Source organism: Enoplosus armatus, chromosome 20 (genome assembly GCF_043641665.1).
Source record: "Enoplosus armatus isolate fEnoArm2 chromosome 20, fEnoArm2.hap1, whole genome shotgun sequence".
NCBI classification, from domain to species: Eukaryota; Metazoa; Chordata; class Actinopteri; order Centrarchiformes; family Enoplosidae; genus Enoplosus; species Enoplosus armatus.
In genome coordinates, this window is record NC_092199.1 from 11,784,175 (window position 1) to 11,810,434 (window position 26,260).

At 41.4% G+C, this 26,260-nt stretch overlaps 1 protein-coding gene across 1 annotated transcript in view; it reads left to right on the forward strand.

Annotated features, from left to right (window-relative positions):
• LOC139303641 (myosin phosphatase Rho-interacting protein) overlaps nt 1–26,227 on the forward strand; it is a 48,501-nt gene extending 22,274 nt beyond the window's left edge. The window contains exons 5-26 of the mRNA XM_070927482.1: nt 829–913; nt 4,647–4,872; nt 5,215–5,395; nt 5,483–5,773; nt 7,066–7,207; nt 7,340–7,453; nt 8,966–9,022; nt 9,132–9,200; nt 9,306–9,395; nt 11,584–11,693; nt 12,982–13,756; nt 13,854–13,970; nt 14,898–16,185; nt 17,800–18,650; nt 19,598–19,745; nt 19,835–19,940; nt 20,301–20,460; nt 20,547–20,654; nt 20,787–20,873; nt 20,960–21,122; nt 24,089–24,162; nt 25,524–26,227. Of these exons, the coding sequence (XP_070783583.1) occupies nt 829–913; nt 4,647–4,872; nt 5,215–5,395; nt 5,483–5,773; nt 7,066–7,207; nt 7,340–7,453; nt 8,966–9,022; nt 9,132–9,200; nt 9,306–9,395; nt 11,584–11,693; nt 12,982–13,756; nt 13,854–13,970; nt 14,898–16,185; nt 17,800–18,650; nt 19,598–19,745; nt 19,835–19,940; nt 20,301–20,460; nt 20,547–20,654; nt 20,787–20,873; nt 20,960–21,122; nt 24,089–24,162; nt 25,524–25,595 (5,314 nt within the window). The 3' untranslated portion in view covers nt 25,596–26,227. The remainder of the gene's footprint in view (nt 1–828; nt 914–4,646; nt 4,873–5,214; nt 5,396–5,482; nt 5,774–7,065; nt 7,208–7,339; nt 7,454–8,965; nt 9,023–9,131; nt 9,201–9,305; nt 9,396–11,583; nt 11,694–12,981; nt 13,757–13,853; nt 13,971–14,897; nt 16,186–17,799; nt 18,651–19,597; nt 19,746–19,834; nt 19,941–20,300; nt 20,461–20,546; nt 20,655–20,786; nt 20,874–20,959; nt 21,123–24,088; nt 24,163–25,523) is intronic.
• Nucleotides 26,228–26,260: the final 33 nt, after the last annotated feature.

The window sequence follows — 26,260 nt, forward strand, 5'->3', positions numbered from 1 at the left end:
TGCCATTAACTAACAACTAGGATTTTAAAGGATGTATTATTTTGTATGTTTTTCCTGATTATGTCAAGCTCCTCATAAATGTAATTTGACTCATTATGTTACAGTATGAAGACAGTGCTGTGTGGGCACTCATTCAATTATAACTGCGTCACATGTTTGCATCTGGTATGACAGTTTATAGTGTGACACTCCACACCAAAGGCTTTCACTCTTTACAAAGTAGGTGGAGTAGAAAAATATTTGATAATGCATGAGTTTCCTGTACCATAGTCACTGACTTCTTCTTATTATAATCACAAAGGAGCCAGAGGTTTCTGTATTGCATGAAATCCTGTATTTTACATTTACATGAGGATTAGTGTTAAACTTGATAGCTATTTTCAGATAACATTACTTAGTCCTGAGTTAAAAAGTACACATGCTTTGCTCTAAGTAATGTATTTTTGCTTTTCAAGCAGTGCTTACCTAAATCCACTCCGACTAATTAAATTGTAATGAATTGCCTTTTTATCTTCACAAAGAGCAAAAAAGCAAACATAGATTATAGAGGAAAATCAAATGTAACCATATCAGGCTTTAAGATGCTTTGCGTTGCCACTTAGGGAATTAGACAGCGACTAAAGGTTCATTTTGGCTGCATTAGCTGACTGTTTAGAGAGTACAGGGTGTTTAATCTATTGTAGTATAGTTGTATCATGAACATGCTTGTCTTGTCAGATGTACTGGTTTATATTTTGCTGCAGAGAACTTTATCCCAGTCATATATTGATTGAGTTTGTATAGTCTGCACTTAGCGTCCCATGAACAACACTGTTTTACTACTCGTAGGTGGCAGGAGGCTCTGACTGTATACCCCAGGACCAACAAGCAGAACCAGAAGAAAAAACGCAAGGTCGATCCACCCACTCACCAGGTAATGCACCTTTTCACGCACTCCATAGTGAAGTGTTTTTACCTTGCTCACATTGAACAACGTAAGAGCAGCAAGCAACCAAATTCCTATGAAGGTCATGTTTTTGTAAGCGGGATATTTTTGCTACGATTTGTTTTTTCTATTGTGTTTGGATGGGCTCTTGAATGCTGCATAATCCTGGCAAACATAAACCAGGGGACCCCCGTGCATAGATGTATAGCAGAGAATACAGGTAAACAGTATTTTGAGATTATTAGGTTGAGGTGATAGAATATATGTAAAAATTTAAAAATAAAATCTTGCTTAGTATCTGTTTGACATCATCTGCCATATAACTGAAGAATTTTCCAAATTACAGATAATGAGCCATTTCTTCTCCTAGTATTCTTTCATCAACACTGTTCGAAATAAGGCGAACATTATAAATGATCCGCATGTGGCAATTGTGCCACTGCTACAGCAAAGAAAGAACATAAACTGTACATATATTTACAGACGTCATGTGCTGTGGACGTATGCAGTATGGAGGCTTTTCATTCCACTCAAACTGTACCAGCTGTTTTCCCCTCAGAGAGAAGGAGAGAGAGAGAAAAGTATTGTTTTTCTGCCAGCGACATGATCAACAGTTTAAAATCCATATTTGCATTCTTGTGTCTCATGATGTGGCAGTCTCAATACAGGAATAGATAGCATGCCACATACTTGTCTAAATTAATTGCAGTGGTCATTGGTAAACGGTAGCAAAGGAATTATACAGTGTTAACATTTGATTTAATGGTATCGTGGGTGTTTTTCTGGAAGTAATATTTGCATTGTTACCAGCAGTGTAGTTTTGGTCTTATAGATGCAGAACAGACAACTGCTTTTAATATATGTATACAGTATCACCTGGTTATTAGGCAGCAAACATTAGTGAGCTATCCAAATATTCCTGAGCAAACAATCAAGGGTAATGATGACAGCTGCCTGCTAAAATAACATTCAGCAGTAACTTTCAGCAATGTGACCGTGATCCTCTCGCTTGTGAATTTGCTGGTGCACTCTGTTTCATTGTCACGTCCAGCAGCTGCTGTCTCACCTGCCAGGCTGCTGCCCCGAGTCCTGCCTGTTCAGTTATAATAACCTTGTGTGCCTGGTCAAAACAGATTTTTTTCCCCCCCTAAAAAAATCATCACATATGCGCCCTTTGAAAGTGTGAGTGCAGAAGCGTGCAACGGCTCCAAATGCTTGTGAAATCACACGTTAGTTGAATTAAAGGCAGTTCTATAAAATGATAGAAGATTGTTTTTCTGATTTCAGACTACCTCATGTCACCCCTGTTTTTAATATTATAATGGTGTGAATTGTGTGTAAAATCCTCAAAATACCCATGACAGGTTCTGCAAACATTTTCTGATTTCACACTGTGACAGCCCTGATTTCTTGCAGACTCATTGAGAATGCATGTCATGTAAGGGAGGACATTAGGACTTGGCCACTGAAGCAGTGTGTCTAGAAGGAATCTAGGAAAAAATGAAATTATATTAAGTATATCTACACAAGGTTTAGCAACTAGAAACCAAAACACAGTTGGGTTCAACAGTCTGAGAGCAAGGTGAGCAGCGTCTTTCAAGCCAGGCATGTGACATCCATTAGAAACAGAATGCTCATAGGGAATAAAAATGCACTTTTCATGTGAGATTTCTCCCTGGTAGGTAGAAATGAAATAACAGGACTAGGTAAAGCTTTATTACCATAATAATGGTTTCAATGACAAGAAATATAGGCATATCTTGTAATGTTGTGCAGACCACCCACCGTGTGATACAGTTTTCCCCCTTCCCTACCTCCTTTTTGATGTGAGGCCAAATTTGTGGTGAGTGCACACAAAATTCTCTCTGAAGTTCATTGTCTGGTTTCTCTAATGACGGCGCCCTGAGTCAGACTGTGACCTCGCTGGGTTTACACTAACAGGCTCATTTGCAGAGGGACAGTGATGACACAGTGATGACCTTGACTGTGTCCCATGTGACCGCTGTCATTTATGTTATGCTTTCCTGTGTAGATGAGTGTACCTGCTATACTTACCCATGTACTTCAGACAATATATAGTGGTCAATGTGCTGGTCTAACACATCCAGATTGCATAAAACTTTGTATTGTATCTCAATAAGTTACTGATATCTGCTTTAAACAACAAGACTAGTACAGAACCTAGTTGATGCTAACAGGACTACATCTTTTTCCTTGGATATGTGTGAAATAAGCATCGCTTGAAATAACAGTCAGGTGGTCAAGGCCGAGCCATATAATTAGGGCTGATAATGTGTGAGGGTGATTATGCTTTCACAGCTTGTCTAATGTCAGTTTCTATCATTGTCTCACGGGCTGGTTAGATGCTCTGGGAGAGAAATGTGATATAGGTTGTCACAGATAAATATTCACAGTTGTTTTAAGGCTCATATTTTCTTCACCTCACATTTCCACCTGAAAGCTCTTTTACGTAAGTTGCCCGAGACGTATGCTCGGAAACTGTTGTAAATACTTGAGCACAGTAACATGTTTGTCTTCTGGGCAGTGCCCCTAAATTTAAGCACCTGACCCTGAGCACAAAAAAATAGGCGACAGAAAACGTATTTGTGTCTCATGTTGTAACTGAAAGGAGTCTGAAAATAGTTTTTACTTTCAGATTCTTGTGTTGGCTATTAAGCAACAAAACGCTTAACATCTTGAAATAGTGCTTTATTTCATAGATTTGCATGAATTTGGCCTAAATGAGAACTAAACTAAACATCATAGTTAAAATAATACAGAAACTATGAAATCACTGAGACAGATTTTGGGGTTTTACTTGTATTGATTATAATCAGCACTACATAGCAAACGTTAACATCAAAGGCTTTTTGTGATTGGCAGGGTGGAGTAACTCCAAGCCAGTGTTTTTCCACTGAAGACATGAATGGACACCCAGTGAGTTCAGCTTGGCCAAACTTTTTATCCTGCTTCACCCTCTGGCTTTGAAATCCCGGCCCTAATAATAAATTATATCTATTATAATCCCAATCGATTCAGGTGAAGGGTGCATAAAAAGGACGTGATTTTTTGCTTCTCTCTCTGATACTGAAAGAGTGATTAAAGTAGGCTGGCTGGAAAGGTGATGTTTGGGGGTCGCTTTGCTTTGGAAATCTTGCTTTCTCTTCTTTTGAACTCAAATGATCTTGTGTCTGCTGATTCCAATATGTACTAGTGACATTTACCTTTGAAAACTGTTTTTAAACTGTGTTTAATTTTGTGTGCTCAAATCAGATGAAGATGATTTTATGATTTCTATTCTAGAAAGTCTATTCAAATTAATTCCACCTCTGCAGGATTTTTGTTTGTTCTCTGTATCCCTCAGTAATACAGGTGTGCTCACCATGAATGAACTCTTTGTTCTTTGTCAAGCTGTCAATCTCTTTCTCCTTTCCACGCATCCTCCTCCTGTCTAGAATTAGTCATTTTATTATGGTGTGAAATCATGTGCCACTGAACACGCTGATCATTAGGAGATTACTGTGCTGTGCAGAAACTTTTTTTCACTAAATATCCCAACATCAGACAGACGGGAAACAACTTCATGTTTACTTTTCTGAATTTAAATATCCTTTAATCTCTTTCCTTCTCGCACTCCTTTTTGTAGTCTCTCTGTGACCTTACCTCCCATTATGTCCTCTCCTCTTCCCATCCACTCCTCCCGACCCAAACTCCCATCCAGGAGCCTGGCCCTGCCAAGGTGACAGTGACCAGCAGCAGCAGCGGAGGAAGCATCCCCTGCCTGCCTAGCAGCATTGCCAGCGCTGAGCGTGTCCCGATGAGCCGTGCCACTCTGTGGCAGGAGGAGAGCCGCTGGAGCAGGGCCACCATCCCCTGCAGCCGCAGTGCCTCCTGTCTCAGCCAGCTGGGCCAGAGCCAACCAGAGTCCAGTATCACTACTCAAGACGGTGAGGACCAAGATGTCGGCATGCAAATTCCTTAACACCCTGTACATATGCTTCAGCTGTTGTTTCACTGTTAGAAAAGAAAAACTGGGTCACTTTTGGAAAGTTTTCTAGTCACAGCTAACAAAAAGGTATTGTCATGTGACAGCTCTCACTTTTAGTTAACCTTAGGCTTTTGCAGTCACTTGGCTATTATTATTATTATTATTATTATACTATTTTGACAAGTCGCTGTTTTGTAGTATACAACAATACAATACAACTGTAATGCATGTTCACATATTTAGCACTATATACAGACAGTTTTGGGTGTTTCATATCAGTGGCACTGTGTCCTTGTTTCAGATGGCGGCACCATGAGTACTGGACGCAAGGTACGGGTGGAGAGTGGTTACTTCTCCCTGGAGAAGACCAAGTCAGAGCCTTCTCCACAGTCTGCACAGCACTCTCAGCCACTTCAACCACCCCAGCATCTGCCCCTGTCCTCTTCGGCATCCTCCTCCTCTTTAGGAGCTCTCAGTCCCAGGTACAACTCTGAGTCAGATCCCCAAATTTCCCCTTATCAACCCTCCCAAGATCCCCTTCCCTCTCCAGGTGCGCTTGTTTCCCCCAGCTACTCCACCATCAGCTCCTCCCAGAGCTCGCTGGACTCTGAACCCAGCGGGACTACACCCACCTGGGAGGGACACAGTGGTGGTGGAGGAAGCACTGGTAGTGTCAGTGGCGGAGGAGGCAGAGTGGGCCGGTCCGGCAGGGAGTACGCAGCGCTGTCTGATGTGCCACGGGCTCGCAGACTGAATTACCGCGAAGCCTTCCGCTCAGAGAAAAAGCGGCAAGAGCTGAGGGCACGGACACGGAGTCCTGGCAGAGAGGAGGTGGCGCGGCTGTTTGGGGAGGAGCGCAGGTGAGAGGTTATGGTGTCATGCACGGCACACTGCAAAAAAGATTCTTGAGAGACATTTTAAGTTTCTTGCACCAGCTTTCTGATAGATCAAATAAATGCTGAACACATATCATGTAGCAGAAACGTACATGCAGATTCATTTGTGATGATAATGGCAGCCAAACATGATAAATAATCATTAATGAGCCACTGGTTGTTAGCCCTTGGCATAGCTTTAAAACATATCAATAGCATGCCAAGTAATCTATTATGTGAGGCTCATGCATTGCTTAAAGCATACAGCATGTTTTTTAGCACCACCCTGTGGCTGCTGTCTTTGAGGCTCTCCTACCGACTAGTTCGCCAGTGGTTTTCCATTAATGATTGGGGGGATTTAAATGCATGTGTTACTTTCTTTTCTGTGATCTCTACCTCTTGCTCTTGCTACTTTGCTAGTTTGTTTTGTTGTTTCGATCTTTTCCAGGGGCTTCTGAACAGAGCTTCTCAGACCTAATGCTCAACCAACCCTTCCACCCCTGTCCCAATGCTGTTCCCTGCTGGTCACCGCTGATTCCTGCTTTCTATCATTTCATCTCTGCGCTGCCTGGGAGCATTCACATACACTGTTTCATAAATACTGGATTTACTGTATATACTGTGCATACTCAAACGTACTGGTGGTGGGTCGCCTCCTTTCTCATGCAGACACGCACACACACTAACAAGTGCAGTGTCTTAAGGTAATGCTGACTGTGTTGCCATTGCTGCTACTTCTGCAATTTGTTTAATCCACCATCCTAGTCATTTTCCTTTTCTTCTGAAGTTTAATCTCTCATCATATAACACTTTAATCTTAGATGTATCTTTGGATTGTTCTCTTTGGGTATATTACTTCTACTTTGTGTGGCACATTGTTTTGCTCGTAGCCTGGAATGATGTCCTACCTCCTACATATTGTATGTAAATGTTGTGCAGTAATGGCAGCATTGCATTCTGCACACAATAAACTGAAACTACTTGTATCCATTATGGAAATTGTTTTTCGCTCAAATTTGCTTTCATATCATGCTTTGGTCTTGTTTTTATGCTAACTCTGCCACCATTTGAGGATGATGTGCTGCATCTTTATGTTATGTTTTTTAAGAACAACCAGTTTATTTTACTGTTGTGTTTTTAGTGTTATGAAAATTTAAATTTTTAAAGAATAATTGAGATATTTAACTTATCAGTCAGACACTGATGTTGGTTGAAATACTGTATGTGATGTGCGTTAAGTACGTCTTTAAAAAGAATGGTCTTTTTGTGTCTCTTAGGCGTTCTCAAATAATTGGCCGATTCGAGGAGGGTCCACATGTAGAGCGCATGGACACAAGCAGCTCCAATGAGCCCTCCACTAACACCACGCTAGTCCAGAGACAGGGCCGCAGTGAGAGACGCTATCTGGCTAACAAACATGTATGTTACTTTCATTGTTAATCCTGAACAGCTCAATCTAAAACTGTAAAATAAGAATTGACTGACTTGCATATGTACTATATGAGGAGATCGCCTTACTAATTTATAATACTCATTTTATATGTATAGGAGATGTCACTGGATTCAGGAAAGGACCGTTCAGTCCCTGATGTGTCCAGCTCCACTTTTGCTAATTTAAGAAGAGCCAAGTCACTGGACCGCAGAGTCACTGAGTCCTCGATGACTGTGAGTACTTCTGCAGTACTTCTGAGGTGTATAGGGGCCAGAACCAGTGGACTACAAAATCACTTCAAGGCCCCATAAAATGGCTTTGTGATTCAATATTGAGATTGCAGAGTAAAGAATGTGATCCCTCACCACCATCCCACCCTTGAAAACTGCCAATTGTGTTCAATAGAGCATCCAGAAGCACTGCAGCAGAGATTTAAGCCATTGCCCAGTGCAGTGCTTTGTTTTTTGTGTGTTTTTTCTCCCTCTGCACCACCTAAATACCCAATATTTTTGACATGATGAGAATTAAAATATGCATTTTTGACATATTTGGCATATAACAAAAAAAATACATTATAACATGGCAAAGGCAGAAACTGGTTTATTGCCAAGTAGGTTTTCACATACCTTGGTAGTTTGGTGCATAACCAAAAACAAGCACTGCAAAGAAAAAAATATGACTCGGGAGACTAATTATTATATTATTGTGAGTGTGTAAGCATAGTTTAAGACACTGTAGACACTGTAATCTAAGCCTGTTAGTCATCTAGATTGCTTTATGATATAAATGCATGTTCAGGCATCCATGTGTAACCTTTTTGTAATGTGCTGCTGAGGAGAATGACAGTATGCACTGGTCAGCCATAAAATCAGCGTGCATAAGTTATTGTTATTTAACTTCCACATGCAACTGCATATACAATATTACATCACTCTTGTTTTCTTGCATTTTCACAAGTGAGATTAAAGTAGCCCTCAAGCTGGTTAAGGTTGCACTGCTATCTTCCTGAAGTCTGACTCCTACCAGTCTGGCAAACTGCTACTGATCTGAGGTCTGTTCAGAGAGTGTTGCAGGGGTGATCCAGCCAGTGTGGTTGGTCTCTCTGGCCGAGCTACAGCTGCCAGAACCCCCACCCACTCAAACTCACACACACACATTCATGTGCACACCACAGCCGCCACTGCTACTGATGATTATAAATAGCCAGCACAGAAGCAGTCGTGTGTATGTCCCTGGGACAGACGGAAAGAAACGGATTGTCAACATATGAAGTGAGGGCAGTTAGCCATCAGAATGACTCTCTGCCAGGCAGTGACACCACACCTGATGAAGCTCAACAAAAACAAGGTATTGTTGAGAGAGCAGAAGCCAGGTTATGGACGAATGATTTACTTTAGAGTCTATAAACAGACTTGAGCTTAGTTTCAATGTGCAGCAGTTTGTGTTTCACAGGGAAAGTCCAGCTCCCGCCAGTCGGTCTCGTTAGCTGGAGCCACGTATCTGCACTTATACTTCTTGAGCTGAGGTAGTGACCTAAATGTAAACAAATGCACATAAATGCAATAGTGTTTAGGGAGATGTCAGTTATATATTCTGATTACATCAATGATGAATACTCACTCAATGACAACGTAGTACAAAATGTTTGGACAAAATATCATTTTATTTGTTTTTGCCTTATTTTTATCAATATAGTTAATGTGTAATTGAACTTATCACATCACTCTGATCTGTCTTAATTGCAGCCAGATCTGCTGAACTTCAAAAAAGGATGGATGACAAAGCTATACGAAGATGGAATGGTAATTTGTTAATTACATGACCATCTGCTTCTCTCCCCTACTGAATAAGATCATATTATACTCATAAAGGACTTTGAAATCCAATTAATGTTGTCTTTTTTTTCCTTAGTGGAAGAAACACTGGTTTGTCCTGACAGATCAGAGTTTGCGGTACTACAAGGACTCAATAGCCGAGGAGGTAAAACCTGTCTTCAAGAGATTGTGTGGTGTTTCACAGTTAATTTGAATTAAATAGGCAATTAATAAAGATTGTTGTTGTTGTTGTTTTACTTTTTTTCCTTAGGCTTCAGAACTGGATGGTGAGATTGACCTTTCCACATGTTATGATGTCAAAGAGTTCCCGGTCCAGAGGAATTACGGCTTCCAAATCCTGGTGAGTGTTGATTCTTCATGTCATTAATCACGAGTAAAGATGAAACTCATTGTCTACACACTTAAGCTCTGCTGTCTCCTGCCAGTCTATAAACAGCCTTAGACACCATGTGGTGCAACTTTAGGTATCAGGTTTTGCCATTTCTCTCTCTGAAACGAGTCTTTGTCTGTCATGACGAATGTCACTTGACTTGTCATCTCTCCATGAGAAGCTGACATCATAGTGGTCTAAATCTGCTACAGCCGTTGCCAGCCCTGCTTGTCTCTCTGAACCTGTGTGCCCCTCATCCTGCACAGTATGTTTACCTAACCTCTTGCATTCAAAAGCCCCGTCCTTATAGACACTGCTCAACTCTCACGTTTTAAAAACATTTATGTTTATGGTAGTTTTACTCTGAACCATAATTGCACAACAGTTGTGGAGCTCTATGGATTCTACAGCAAACCCTATGACAGAATACTTTCGTCATATAATCCTTTGACCATTAAACATTTTTAGCACTTGTTGCTGGCAAAATACTTACTGGACGCTTATAGTTGCAATGCAATGCATTCATTATCCATTTGATGTCAGTGGGGTTTTGTTCCTGCTACATATAGACTTAAACTTGCCATACTAATCCTATATGAGGAGAACGGCAGCTACAAGGTCATTTCTTTTGTTTACATTTGCTTGAAGCAGCTCCCCCAGCTATTTTCTGGAGGAAGTCAGAAATAGAGAAGTTAAGGGGATCGTTGTCTCTTTGGCTGAGAACAACATGGGTTTGGTGTCGAGAAATTAATAACTCTAGTATTTGTGTCTGCTCTCTCTGCTCCATGGTCAGACTGGAAGTGACTGCTGTTCTGTCATTGCAGCTGTAGAGTTGAACACAAGTTAAAACCCTGATGTCTGGAAGCTTTGATGAATGACTGTGGTCTTGCTTGTAGAAATCACTTAACTTCCACTAGAGGTCACTGTATATACGGTTTAAGTTAAATGTATTGTACACAGGGAAGCTGAGTTACAAGGTTATTGAATGTAGAATCTCAGAATAATTTTGTAAAAAATGATATCTTTCACAATCTAGGGTATTAAGAAGACAGGTGTCAACTAAACATAATATTGTGTAATTATATATGTAAAAGTGTTACATCTGCCTCAACTCATTTTTAAAGCCAGAGGTTATTAACAAATGGTATTTGTAAAAATCCCCAAACTGACAGTTGCACGTAAATGATTAAAGTGGCTTGTTCAATGTAATAGATTAATGAAAAGAGTCAATAGTAAAACTGAAACCATTTTATATTTTACAATTTGTTGAGTAAACGTCAAGTTTATCTGGAGTTCAGCTGAACAGTTGTGTGTAAACCCCTGAAAGCACCAGTTTCACACCTATTCTAAACTGCCTAAATTTGTGACAAAGCAGCAGCCCCGAAGGGTCTAATGCACTGGATCTCCAGGACAACAAGAGCAACACAGTGTTTTCCACATAAAATAAATGGTTTAACCTTCGATTTGATTAAATGGTTGCCTCTGTTGAACGCTGCATTTTGCTATTACTTCGTGGTAAATGAGGGTGCAGCAATCAGAGAAGAAAAAGAGTGGTATGCAGATTTGATTAAACAGAAACATCCTCTGTTCCTTGTGTCACTAGTTTAGGTGGTGTTAAAATTGTGGGTGTAGTGACAGCCTAAAAGTACATACACTTCTCCTCGGCTCTGTGTCGTGTGGTGCTTGTAAGCAAGCTTTCAAAACCTGAGCTCAGTGTAGTTTAACAGCAGACAGAGTAAAGCAAAGGAGAGGCCAATATTTTGCCTCATTTCACTGTTTTTTCAACCTTTATTCTACTGCTGATAAAACAGCAGTCTGAGTGGGGTGACCTGACTGAAGTGAGAAGAGAGAATGCAGATTGTAACTTAGTAGAAGTTTTTGCTTGAAATGTACAATCTAATGCAGTGAATGTGAAAAAAAGAGTGTCCACTGAAACAGAAAAAGCCTTTCATTGTCTAGGCAATTCCACTGCTGCATATCTTAATTTTATTTGAGGCTTGTACAAAACCATGTGCTTAGACTATTTGAGGCTTATACAAAAACATGTGCTTAGTTTATTTGAGGCTTGTACAAAAACATGTGTGTCAAAAAGGTATTTAAATCAACATGTTGTCTCATCCCTGTCAGTCATTGAAATGAAATGCCTGTCTGCTTTCAGTGTAAAGAGGGAGCGTGCACCCTGTCAGCCATGACCTCTGGAATCCGTCGCAACTGGATTCAGGCCATTATGAAGAATGTCCGACCCACTATTGCACCCGATGTCACCCGGTAATACCCAAAGAGGATTAACGCTTTAACCACTGGCAGATATAACAACTGCTTTTCTCACTTATTTTTTTTTTATCTAAATCCCTCTCTCCTCCTCACTCTCTCTTTCCTTCTTTCTCTTCCTCTCTCAACCGGTATTTTCAACCTGCTTCCAGGAAAAACATCTCTCTGAAACTATCCGTTCTGAAGCCCAGGTTGGAGTGCTTGTGTGTTGAATATCTCCCCCTCCTCGAACAGTGATGTTATTGCTCAGCAATGTCAGCCCCAGCGTGTTTGTCGTCCCACCCTATGTCATGTGATTGTTGAGTAATGTCTCCCTGTCAGTTGTGCCACTGTAGAGACACACACTGCAATCACATCAACATATTAGAATAATCTACCCAGCCTGCTGTTGATCAACAGACTGATTTTAATGATTTAATGTGACTGTCCACTCAATAACTTTTGGAAATGGTCACAGAACAACAACAAAATCGCAACTGAAGCACAGACGGAAAAAGTGAATAGAGAGAAGAGCGGAGGATAGAAATGTACATTTTCTTCTGGAACAGTTCCCCTGAGGATTTTTTAACTACCTAAACATTTATTTTTGTGTCTTTAAAAGCTGAGTAATGCCTTTCAGATGGCTCATCACATGTGATACTGTATGCACACTCTGACCCGCATTTCACAAACCTGTCACCATGCCAGTGTGTCTCTAAGGCAGCTCTCTCCAAGGGCAGAATGTGTGATATTTTTGGTATTTCTGCATAGACGCCTCACAGACACCTCATTCTCATTCTTGAGCTCTGTCCCTTCTCATTTTTCCCTTACTCACACTTCCTGACACCTCCACGCAACGTGGTGAAAATAGATTATCCCATCAGGTCACCTTTTAAAAGATGCTCTACCCCTTAACAGTACAAGTGCCAATCTTTTACCAATAACAAACAAGTGTGCAATTTACTCCAAACACATTAAGCTACTATACAAATTTCATTAACATAGCAGTTAAAGGCAGCCATCTGCCATCAGGTTTACCTCAAATCATGAATGTGAACCCCAAAGCTGCTTTCAGCCTAATGCAGTGTGCCTCATAAGCATTTTGATCTTAATCATTTTTGTCATGCTTTTAGTGCACAATTAAATGATGCTGCTCTGCCAGAAATGTATGCATTGTTGTTTGTCTGGCAAAGCTCTATGTAATAGTATTGTAGCTTGAGCTGATGTAAATGTAAAAATCCATCATCTTGTTCTGTTAAAACCATCTTATGTATCTTTTTTATTCTTTGTGATTTTGTTCATTCAGATCCCTCCCTGAGGAGAAGGTAAAAACCCAAGTGATGCTGGAGCCGTGTACACAGGCCACCCCTGAGCCAAGCCCCAGACCTGAGGCCCCCAAGTCTGATGTCCACAGACAGCCAGCTGGCAACAATGCCCCTCCCTCTGAGCCCCGTAAAAGCAGAGTTCGTGAGCGCAGACGAGAGGGTCGCTCCAAGACTTTTGACTGGTCTGAGTTCAAAATGGAACAGTCTGAAAAGCCTGTGAAGGAACGAGCAGACACAGTTGACCTCAGCTCATCATTCTCCACGACTTCCTCATATTGCTCTCCCTCCTCGTCCCCTTCCTCATTAGCATCCTCTCCTGTCTCTACCTCCTCCCTCCAAACCTCATCTGTGTCAGGTGCTCACCCACCTTCTATGACAGAAGAAGCAGAAAAGGAGAATGTTCGAAGGGGTATCCCTCCACATAGCACAACTGGTGCAACCCACATGCCAAATACTGTCACTGTTACCATGACTTCCACGCTAAACACTGCACCACCGGTACAGCCACCGGTACCTGAATGCCAAGAGCAAGGAAGGATGGAAGTAGACCACCCTGCAGCCATGCAGCCAGCTAGTGGAGATAAGAAGGACAACAGAACCTCAGATGTTCAAGAAGAGATTGAGCACCGATGGCATCAGGTAGAGACAACACCGTTAAGAGAAGAGAAGCAAGTTCCCATCAACACAGCTTTAGGAAACTCCGGTAACTCTGACAGATTGCCTGCCCATGAGCTTGCTGCGCTGCTAGACAAAGAGGTATGTTTCTTCAGTGTGGTAAATACACATTTATGGTGTCAGATCACCTTGTGCCATTCATTCATTCATTATTTCCTCTCTTTCTTTCTTTGTTCAGTTGGGACAGAAGCAGATGGAGCTGGACCGACTACAGAAGCAAAACAATGTTTTAAAAGAGCAGTTGGAAGATGCACTAGGGAGAGAACAAAGTGCCAGAGAGGGCTATGTATTGCAGGTACTACACTCACCATCCATCATGAAGGATTAGTATGTGTTTTAAATTTTACACTACGTACAAATAGCATTGCAACATGAATTTTCAAGACATCTTGAGCATTAGAATGTTTAGAATGGTATTAAGGTTTGAAAGACAGTGTTCATAATATACTTTTCAAACGTGGTGCAGTAATTGTTATCAACTGTAGCACAGTACTGTGTAAATTGTATTTTTGTTATACAGTTTAATGACTCATGATGGGTCAGATTTATGATCAGTGTGTCTACTGTAACTTGTATGAAATTCTACTAACAGGTGTGGGTGCTTATTCTCTGAAACTGATACGCATGGTTGTGGTGTTCTTAGCATGAGTTTTCACTAACTGTTTTTACGGAGTTACACATCTCCTGGGAAAATAATTGACTTGATCTGATATGCTTAAGGTAAGAAACTTGATCAAGAAGCATTGCGCTGTGCTTTTTCTCTCTGTTCATTTGTGCTTTGTCTTTGTGTCCTTTCCAAGCTTGATTTCTGCATGCTTTTTGGTGTTTCAGAATTGCGTACTTAAACAAATTGCTTTTTTTTTTACATTTTCAGTTTTAAGTTATACAGTGAACCTATCGGTGTCAGAATGTCATGCTGTGCTGTATTACATCACATTTACTTCATTAGTTGGTCTAGTTTTTATTTTTAAATCATCATTTTTTTCTTGTTTTTTTTTTTTTTTTGGGGGGGGGGGGGGGGTTATTTAAACCTTTCAATTTCCAAGTCATCTCTGGAAAAAGCACAGTGGAAGCTTGGAAATAACGCTTATCAAAAGCAAGATTGATATCAAGAAAGGAGAAAACTTGTTTTCCTCGTAACCCACGAGATGTGGTTCTCCGTAGAGGGTAGGGGAAGTAAAGTGATGTCATTAATGAAACTGTCTCATCAATCTTTTTCAAGAGTGCAACACCCCCTTCCTCTTCACCGCGCAGAGTGCCATGGCAACGTTTGCACTCACTTAATCAAGATTTGCAGGGAGAGTTGGAGGCCCAAAAGCGCAAGCAGGACCTTGCACAGCAGCACATTCGGACACTAAAGAGAAGCTACACAGAAGCCCAGGATGCTGTGGACCGCCATGAGGCTGACATTCAGGCTCTGCAGGCTAAACTAGCATCTGCAATGGCTGAAATCTTGGCTAGTGAACAGGCTGTGGCCAGAATGCGCAATGAGCTCAAGCTAGAGCAGGAGCGTTCAAAGGAACAAGACCAGGAATATAGCCGTAGTGAGACCACCCTACGAGCCCAGCTAAAGGACAGTGAAGATAGACTCCGTGAAGTAGAGGCCAGCCTCCTAGAGAGGAACCAGGCCCTTAGGCACCTGGAGCGCCAGCAGGCCCTGCAACGAGACCACATGAGAGAGATACAGAGGCTGCAGGAGAGGCTGCAAGAGGTGACTGCTCGGCTAAGTGCTACTGAAGAAGGTCAGGCACTGAAGGAGGAGCGCCTGAGAAAGGAGCAGCATAGCATGCAAGAGAGTCATGAGAGGGAAAGACAGACTCTGTGTAGAAGATTAGCTGAGGCTGAAACTGCACAGAAAGAGATGGAGAACAGACTGCTGGAGGCTGAGCAGCAGGTGGAGGCCCTGTTAAGGGGAAGGCAGGCCTCAGGTGGAAAAGAAAGCAGGGAGGAAATGCTGAAGTTGCAAGAGGAGCTGGCCCAGAAGACTGACATGGTTGAGTCGCTGAGAGAGAGTGTGCGTAGGTTAGAAGAAGAGAAAGGCCATCTCACTTGCCGCTGTCAGGAACTTCTTAACCAGATTGCAGAAGCAGACCGTGAGGTGACTAAGCTCCGCAATCGTCTGGAAACGGAGGAGGCCGATTACTACACCCTGGAGCACTCGTATGAGAGGGCTACGCAGGAATTTCAGAAAATGAGCCAGTTCCTTAGAGAAAAGGAGGAAGAGATCCGGCAGACTAAGGAGATGTATGAGAGGCTGGTGGAACGCAAGGAAGAGGACTTGAAAGAGGCCCTTGTTAAAATGACTGCACTTGGCAACAGCTTGGAGGAAACCGAACAGAAGTTGCAAGCTAAGGAAGAGCTTCTTTGTCAAATGAGTCAAAGCCTCTTAGATAAAGTTGAGCCCTGTAGTGCTGAAAAGGATCTGCAAGCCAAACTTGTGGTTGCAGAGGACCGCATAGCAGAGCTAGAGCAGCATCTCAATGCCCTGCAGCTGGGCTATGCTGACCTACGTATGGAAAGGCAGCAAATTCCAGAACAGAGCAAGAAGGGAAGGCTTAAAACATCGGCCTCCTTATCACTAAACGTAGAGCTCCCACTTCCCTTTGACAATACATCCAAGACAGAGAACTCCCAAGATGATAAGGAGTCTCTAGCTAAGAGACCAAGGATACGTTTTTCCAGTATTCAGTGCCAAAAATATATAAATCTAGAAGGCCTAGACACTAGCCATGTGAGCAGTACCTTTGCAGACACAAGACAAAAAGTTAACCAGGATGTAAATGAAGACATCTATCTAAGTGAAGGAAACCCCTCCTCTGATATCACATTCCCTCACAGTAGTGACCCAGAGAAGTTTATCTCTATCATACATGCCCTAGAGACTAAACTGCTGGCCACTGAGGATAAACTAAGAAACCTCACACAGAATCTAGAAGACCAACGAAGCATCCATACAGAAGCCATGTCCAAGATTGATCTAAAGTTGACAGAAACTAAGCCTAACCCTGATAAAGAGTTTAGTTTTGGAAGTGGGATACAGAGTACCGCTGCCAATAAGCATTATGGCAAGGCCCTTGTGTGTGTTGAAAATAGTCGAGAGAAAGTCAGGGCTATTCTCAGTGGCTCTCATGATACTACTGATTCACAGCTGCACTCATTGTCAGAGATAGAGAACGATCTGTTCAATGCATCACTGTACATTCAACAAGGACAGAAGACGTTGGAAGAGCAATCACCAGTTGACCATCAAAATCAAACCCCAGAGACTCTAGATAAAGAAGCTTTGCACCTCTTTGCCAAAACTCTGTCTTTTGAGGCAGTAGTTTTGAACAAGATGGCTTTGTTAATACAGACGTCAAAGTCTGACCTCTTACAAGCTCTTGCAGAGATATGGGAAGACATAGAGAACATTAAAAGGACTGACAAAGATTGCTTGGCCGTAGTTTATGCTGATGTCTTGACCAGGAAGTTGATGTTAGAGAGTGCATTCTGGAAAGAATTGGAGAAAGCTGAGACAGAAGTTGCTAAATCCAAAGAGGATAGTGTTTCAGCTGATGTAGATGTTGATGCCACTGTTATCTTTAACACCTTCATTAAAGCAGAACTAGCCTACTCTATTCAAAACCTTAAACATTGCTATGAAGAGAAATTCAAAATTCTGAAAAGGGAGTTGACTGAAGCCCGTAGTAACCTAAATCAAAGGGAAATGGCTCTGAAAGCAATTATTGAAGCCTCCAAAAGGCCAGATTTGAAAAATGTAATAAAAGAAGTCAAAAATAGCTTTGGGTTTAGTAAACAAAAGTTAGCTGACATTCGCCCCCCTGAACTCGCTCCCTACATGGAGCAAATTGAAATGGAAGAGGCTAGAGGCTTGGCTGAGGAAATCGTAGACAGACACTTGGCTGGAGAAATGCCCTCTTGTGGTGTCGACTCTCTTGAATCACTACAAAATGCACATGACAATCTGGCTAATGAGCTTCAAAGACAAGCAGCAATCCTCCACAAGTATGCTCAAGAGATAGAAAGTGGTGGAAACCATCCTGGACTAGCTAAAATGATCCATGCTCTTCTAGGGCACCAAACTTCACATAATTTCACAAGTACCTCTCTTTGTATGCGCGAAGCCCTAATCCAGGCTCAAGTGGCTTATGTGGCATGCAGGTTACGGGCCATGCATGAACAAGACATGGGCTGGGGTAAACAGACAGGTCAAAACATGGATGCTCTTGTCCAGCAGCATGCCCGCAATGTCAACGTGATCCAAGAGAAATATGAAGCATCCTTACAGGAGGAGCGCCTGAACTTCACACAAACCGTGGCCACTATTCGGAAGGAGAACCAAACACTAAAGAGTGAGATCAGCAAACGTGTGAACCAGCTCTCCCAGCAGCAGGAGCAACTGGCTCTCCTGGAGGAGCATTTCCAGAAGGAGACTGAAGAGCTAAAGCAGAGACACAAACAAGAGCTAAGCCAAGCAGAGAAAGGTCGTGCCTCAATAGAGCTGGCCCTCATGGAGACAACAGCTGACAGTCAGCGAAAACTAGAGGTTCTGATGGTGGACATGGACACCATGGAGGAGCGGCATGAGAGTCATGTGAGGAAACTGGAGGAACAGTTTGAACAGAGGATCTGTGAGCTCCAGCATATCCACAAAGAGGAGATTGAAAAGTTACATTCCCAGTATATGGAAAGCATTAAACGTGTTCAAGAGTACCAACTGGACAAAAAAGGTCCTGATGTTTTCCACTCACCTCCTTGTGATGAGACCACTACACCAATGGAAGAGGAGGAGCAGGGGAAGGGGGAGGAAGCACAGAACATGTCGGAGGTGGACTCCATGGTGGTTCTGAAGGATAGGATCCAGGAGCTGGAGACTCAGATGAACACCATGAGGGACGAATTGGAGAACAAGCACCTAGAAGGAGATGTGGCCAGCCTGAGAGAGAAATACCAGAGAGACTTTGAAAGTCTTAAGGTTTTTGCTCTTTCATTTTACCTTAGTGGATTTTTTAATAAGTGAAAGAATAGTAGATAGATAGTAAAATAGCTTAATAACCTGTTGATTTTGTTCATCAATCTACTAATATGCACAGAGGATTTGGAGTTGGGAAATGGTGTGACATTATTTGTAGATTTATGAAACAACCTAGATAATCTCAGTTTGCTTGCAAAATATATTAGAATTGTAATTGTAGCTTTGAGGGATGTCCCAATCTTTTTGTCTTTTTTTCTTTTTTTTGTCCCACAGTATGAGTCATTTAACATGTAGTGTCTTCTCATACAAACTTTATTTTTAGCCACGCTTGCGTCATAGTTCAAGGGATGGCAAGGTCAGTCAGTTGGTTCACCACTTTGGTCATGACTGAAATATCTCAGCAACTCCTGGATGGATTGCCTTTGGTGATCCCGACTTTCCATCTAGAGCCAATAATGGGTAAAATCTTCTTGTGAAATATATCAATTTCCATAACTATTAAACATCAGCATAACATATACAGGTTGGGACATCCCTGGTAGTTTTATATAATGAAGAAAAGTAATCCATTGCAGGCCACCTAAGTAAGTATCCTGACATCCTGACCATAAAAAGTGTAAAATGTCCCACTTGCCTCCAACATTGCTTCTTCATTTGGGCATCAATAGACATACCATTTCCCACATTCAATAATAAAAGGAAGTGCAGTCTATTAATGACAAAAATGCTGCTTCGCTGTAACAGAATTTCACTGCTTTAACTCGCTGTCTTACTAACGTAGCTGGGCTTTAGCTCATAAAAAGCTTGCATGGTTCTATCACTGATTTTGCATGACACACCATGATGTAGCCTAGTGAACTATTAATAGATACTGCACTGAATCTATAGTCACAAATAAAAATATTTAATTTCATGATGACAGATTGTTGACCCTTTTTTCCCCATAGGCCACGTGTGAACGTGGCTTTGCAGCAATGGAAGAAACACACCACAAGGTAATACAAGACCTCCAGAGGCAGCATCAGAGGGAGATATCCAAACTAATGGAAGAACGAGAGAGACTGTTGGCCGAAGAGACTGCTGCCACAATTGCTGGTAGAGAAATTAACTATATTACCACCCATAGTTGGTTAAACAAGACCGACATACAGTAATTAAATATGTGTGATCTGTCTTTAATGTAGCTATTGAAGCTATGAAGAATGCACACAAGGAGGAAATGGAGAAGACCCACCGCTCCCAACTGAGTGGACTGAACTCTGACATTGATGAACTTCGCTTACAATACGAGTATGTTTTTTGACAAGAATGCGAAAGTTATTAAACTTTACGAATGGGAAGCACTTGGAAAAGAGCTTACATGTTAATTTGACTTTTTCTTTGATATAGAGAAAATGTTTGTCACTTAATATTATGGCTTAGGCGGATTGCCAAAGAATCCATGTAGTCTCTGTTGCAGTAAGGACAACTGTAAGTACTTAATCTAGTGAGCTTATCCCGCCACAAAGCTTGTATGTATGATAAACTGGAGCAACTTTGTAAATGGATTTTTGGAAAAGGATGCACTCACTAGGCTGGGAAAAACAGCAATGCATTTGGTAAACATCAGATGAGAATTCCAGTTGATATTGTGATGGTCTGACTGTCCAGGGAGGAGCTGCAGTCCATCCACAGAGAACTGGAGGTGTTGTCAGAGCAGTACTCTCAGAAATGTCTGGAGAACGCTCACCTGGCCCAGGCACTAGAGGCTGAGAGGCAGGCCCTCAGGCAGTGTCAGAGAGAGAACCAGGAGCTAAACACTCACAACCAGGTTTGAATGCATATAAATGCACATGCACATGCAAAAACATTTCTGTCCACAGGTTAAAACATTATGAACTTTATGCTGTCCAACAGGAATTAAATAACCGACTGACTGCAGAGATCACTCGGATGCGCTCCTGTTTCAGTGGTGAAACAGCGCTGTCGCCACTTACCCAGGGTAAAGATGTGTATGAACTGGAGGTATGTATGAACACTATGCGAGCGCGCGCACACACACACACACACACACACACAGACACACACACACACACACACACACACACACTAAGGATTTGCTCTTTAATCTTACGAGTGTTTCTCTCCATCTTGTAGGTGTTGCTACGAATTAAGGAGTCAGAGATCCAGTATCTTAAACAGGAAATCCACTCTTTGAAAGATGAACTGCAATCTGCTCTAAGGGTAAGCAAAACCAATCTTCATGTACTGCGAACAATTTATTGCTTTATTTCTTCATATCGTATAACAAAATTTGAAAAACTCAACAGGACAAGAAATATGCCACAGACAAATATAAGGACATCTATACAGAGCTCAGCATTGTGAAAGCAAAGGCAGACTGCGATATCAGCAAACTGAAGGAGAAACTACTCATTGCCACAGAAGCTTTAGGCGAGAGGACTGTCGATGGAACAGTCACATCTGGATACGGTAAATAGAACATTTTAATTTAATTTAATTTAATTCAATTTAATTCTTTTTTTACCCCTCATTGAATTAACCCAAAATTTATTTGCATCTTCAAAGTTTTTCCAAAGTATTGAAGCCAATCTGGAGTCATATACTGTTATGACAACCAGTTTTGTCATTGTTGTTTAGATTGGGAAATTTCTTAGGATTTTTAAACACCTTTTTAAAGTGTAAATTTAAAATGGTATATTGTTACAGGTTGGCCCTGTTTGTGCTCCATGTAACCCTGATAGAAGCACAAATTTGGATGACAGAAGTTATGATGATTGTCATTGTGAAGTTTTTTATTTTTTTGTAATGTTACTTAAAAGCTACAACCATTCTGTTGCAACTCCGTTTCAGTTAACCATTAAATGCATGAGTGTTTCTGCAAACATTCCTACATACCTCAGGTCTTTAGTGACCCAGCTCTTATATACAGTGCATCCGGAAAGTATTCACGGTGCTTCACTTTTTCCACATTTTGTTATGTTACACCCTTATTCCAAAATGGATTAAATTAATTTTTTTCCTCAAAATTCTACACACAACACCCCATAATGACAATGTGAAAAAAGTTTTTTTGAAATTTTTGCAAATTTATTAAAAATAAAAAACGAAGAAATCACATGTACATAAGTATTCACAGCCTTTGCCATGAAGCTCAAAATTGAGCTCAGGTGCATCCTGTTTCCACTGATCATCCTTGAGATGTTTCTGCAGCTTAATTGGAGTCCACCTGTGGTAAATTCAGTTGATTGGACATGATTTGGAAAGGCACACACCTGTCTATATAAGGTCCCACAGTTGACAGTGCATGTCAGAGCACAAACCAAGCATGAAGTCAAAGGAATTGTCTGTAGACCTCCGAGACAGGATTGTCTCGAGGCACAAATCTGGGGAAGGTTACAGAAAAATTTCTGCTGCTTTGAAGGTCCCAATGAGCACAGTGGCCTCCATCATCCGTAAGTGGAAGAAGTTCGGAACCACCAGGACTCTTCCTAGAGCTGGCCGGCCATCTAAACTGAGTAATCGGGGGAGAAGGGCCTTAGTCAGGGAGGTGACCAAGAACCCGATGGTCACTCTGTCAGAGCTCCAGAGTTCCTCTGTGGAGAGAGGAGAACCTTCCAGAAGGACAACCATCTCTGCAGCAATCCACCAATCAGGCCTGTATGGTAGAGTGGCCAGACGGAAGCCACTCCTTAGTAAAAGGCACATAGCAGCCCGCCTGGAGTTTGCCAAAAGGCACCTGAAGGACTCTCAGACCATGAGAAACAAAATTCTCTGGTCTGATGAGACAAAGATTGAACTCTTTGGTGTGAATGCCAGGCGTCACGTTTGGAGGAAACCAGGCACCGCTCATCACCAGGCCAATACCATCCCTACAGTGAAGCATGGTGGTGGCAGCATCATGCTGTGGGGATGTTTTTCAGCGGCAGGAACTGGGAGACTAGTCAGGATAGAGGGAAAGATGAATGCAGCAAAGTACAGAGACATCCTGGATGAAAACCTGCTCCAGAGCGCTCTTGACCTCAGACTGGGGCGACGGTTTATCTTTCAGCAGGACAACGACCCTAAGCACACAGCCAAGATATCAAAGGAGTGGCTTCAGGACAACTCTGTGAATGTCCTTGAGTGGCCCAGCCAGAGCCCAGACTTGAATCCGATTGAACATCTCTGGAGAGATCTGAAAATGGCTGTGCACCGACGCTTCCCATCCAACCTGATGGAGCTTGAGAGGTGCTGCAAAGAGGAATGGGTGAAACTGCCCAAAGATAGGTGTGCCAAGCTTGTGGCATCATATTCAAAAAGACTTGAGGCTGTAATTGCTGCCAAAGGTGCATCAACAAAGTATTGAGCAAAGGCTGTGAATACTTATGTACATGTGATTTCTCAGGTTTTTTATTTTTAATAAATTTGCAAAAATCTCAAAAAACCTTTTTTCACGTTGTCATTATGGGGTGTTGTGTGTAGAATTTTGAGGGAAAAAATGAATTTAATCCATTTTGGTATAAGGCTGCAACATAACAAAATGTGGAAAAAGTGAAGCGCTGTGAATACTTTCCGGATGCACTGTAACGCAGATGAAGCCATATATTAAAATCCTATTTCTTATGAACTTTCCGAACGTATTATGAGCAATAACAAACACACAGAAAAATACATTTTTGCCATTTATGATTTTTTTTACAATCATTTATCTTTCACACAGGCTACTATAACTTCTCACTGTAACTTCTAGCATCTACCAAACCCAAATTAGTTAGCACAGTAATCACTAATCACAGTCACTTGCTTGCCCTACGCACACTCCTCCACTGTTTTCCGGTCGAGTGTGAATCAACAGATGTGGCATCTCCAGTATTTTTGTGGGAGATCCTCAGTTGAAGCAGTTCTGTTTCTGAACAAACCAAAAACTTTGAGGGGATCCATCAGCTTTTGGACGTTGTGGCTCCCCTTTCCTTTTCTCCAGCCACAGCCACAACAGCTGAAGGCCATGGCTTTTCAGAAAGTGTTTGTGAGATCTTCAGACTTACCAAGTTGGACATTTGACCAGGGAAACTACTTGCACATTTATAGTAGCAAGGTCGATGTAGGTAACTATGTGAGGTTCCCTCATCAGTCCTTACTTTTCTTTGTAATCATTATGTATAATAACAGTGATACAACAGGGCCGTCATGAGCCCAAACAGGAAAACATTACTGCATCCAGCATAAAAAAGGTAACCCTTTTTATACTTTTTTGAGGAAAACATTAGAAAAACATATTTAGAATACATTTAGAGAGCCCTGAGGTATACCTTTTAAAGGTTAAGAAGCATAACTAGGGTTTCTTTGGATATGTATCAGTTTGAGGGTTTGGCCATTACACTTGCGATCTCATTATGCTACTTGAGGTTAATGATGATAACGATGATAATGATGGCATACCTTCATTGTGTTTTTAGATATCATGAAATCAAAAAGTAATCCAGATTTCTTGAAAAGGCAATCCAAGCAATCAAGAGGCGTAAGGTCAAAGGTGAGTGTCAAGTTGTTATTCCTTCCCTAATTACAGGCATTTTGTCTCAAAGTCAAACACACACATGGAAATCGTCAAATCCATGCACTCTAAAGCTACCATTTCAGTTTGCTGTGTGGTGTGAAGTTCAAGCTTTTTGTCACTGTTAATTGTTGCAGCCACCACGTACTGTAGAAATGTGTTCCATAGTTGGTCGGTCAGGACGTCTCTACTGAAAGTCTCTTGTCCTGTAAGATTGTCATCTGTCTGTTTTGTCCATCAGTCTGTCACTGAACAGGTCTCATGGGATAGCTGACACTCCCATTGTGGGGTGATTCCCCCCCAACCCCCGCCCCAAGATGTGCTGTAGGTATAGCATGATGTAGAGCAAAGCATGCCCTTACCACCCTCGCATGATCTCCCCTCCCCACAACCCTTCCTTTTTGCCCCAACCTGCACCAGCAAAGCTGATTGTAGTGTCCACCCCTCAGTAAAATATCACAGGCAAGAGCATTAGCATTCCTTCTCCCGTGCCGTAAGCTTAAAAGAGTAGTTTGATATTTTGGGAAATACTCTTATTTGCATTTTAGCAGAGTTTTGAGAGAGAATCGATACTGCTCTCACGTCTGTACGTTTTGATATAAAGCTAACTGTTTAGCTTAGCATAAAGACTGGAAACGGGGGAAACGGCCATAGCCAGGCTAGGTAAAAAAACATCTGTCCACCATCTCCTCTAAAACTCACTAATTAAGATGTTAGATCTTATTTGTTTGTATAACGTGTTAATTAGTGAGGTTTAGAGGTGCTGGAAGGTGGATTTTGTTTTCCTCGGACGGAGCCAGGCTTGCTGTTTCTTTAAAAACCCCAAACCTAATGATACAGTGTTTTAGCTTAGTGATATTTAATATTCAAGGATGTCACTCGTGTATTGCCCCTCAAATTTACAGAAAGCTGACAGGCAGAACTGTAAGTTGTTTGGGTCTGCAGTAGTAGTTTGTGAATATCAGCGTTGCTCATCGGTGGAATAATGAACTTTCTCATTATATAGAGGAATGAGAACATTTGTCTTTTGTTCCAACATTATTTTTCTCTGTTAATGTAAAAACCCTTTCTGTGATTGTTGGCTTTTGTCTGTTTGTGAGTGTTTGAATTTGTTCACCAGTAGGTACTCTTGTGTGGCATGACCATATTCCATCATAACCACCTTTTCCTGTAGATTAAGTATGTCGTCCAGAGCAGAAAAATGTCTGGGGCTGACAGCTGGTTAACATAAAACATGACTGTTTTGTGAAGATTTTGTGTGTTTTTGTTTTCTGTATTTTTTTCATGCTCCCTTATCATCTATGAACAATAACTGTGTTTATTTTTCTTATCTTTAACAGAGCCTGAAAGAGGGACTAACTGTACAGGAGCGTATGAAGCTGTTTGAGGCAAAAGATTCCAAAAAGATTTGAATATCAAGAATCAGGAGTTTCATTTCTCTTTACCGACCTTGGTTTTTGGTCAGATTGCTTCGGCCGTGCCAGAATCAGCTGAGGACTCTTATAGGAAATGGAAAAAATCTGTCAAGGTCAATACTAAACCTGGACCTGCTGCTTCCATGCCTCTGATCAGTTGTCATATTTTTGTTTTGATTTTTTTTTAATTAATAAAAAAAAAAGGTTGTACTGAATCAATCCTGTGTAAGGTTTCTTTAAAAAGTACGTAGATGTATAATCTGTCCAAGTTGGAGATGTGTCAAATAAGCTGTGAGAGGGATACATGACAGCATTTTTATTGATCCTCCAAAATGCCAAAACAGACAGCAATACACAGTATGAATAATATATATTTCCCAATATGAATTAAGTATCTGCTGTATTTTATTATTGTTACAGTTTCTATATCTAATAATTTTTAATGTGTTTAATGTTGCACCAGTTCTGTTGTACATAACTACTGGATATATGTAAGAGTATGGTTTGCTATTGATTGTTGGGGCATCTGCTGTACTATTGATAGTGGAAAACAATGTGATGCTTAACTTGCTTATGTATGAGAGTTTTATAAAATGGAGTGTCTGTGTGTGAAGGGGGGAAGAGGGGTGGGATTGCACTTATCACTTGACTACTTGAGGAAT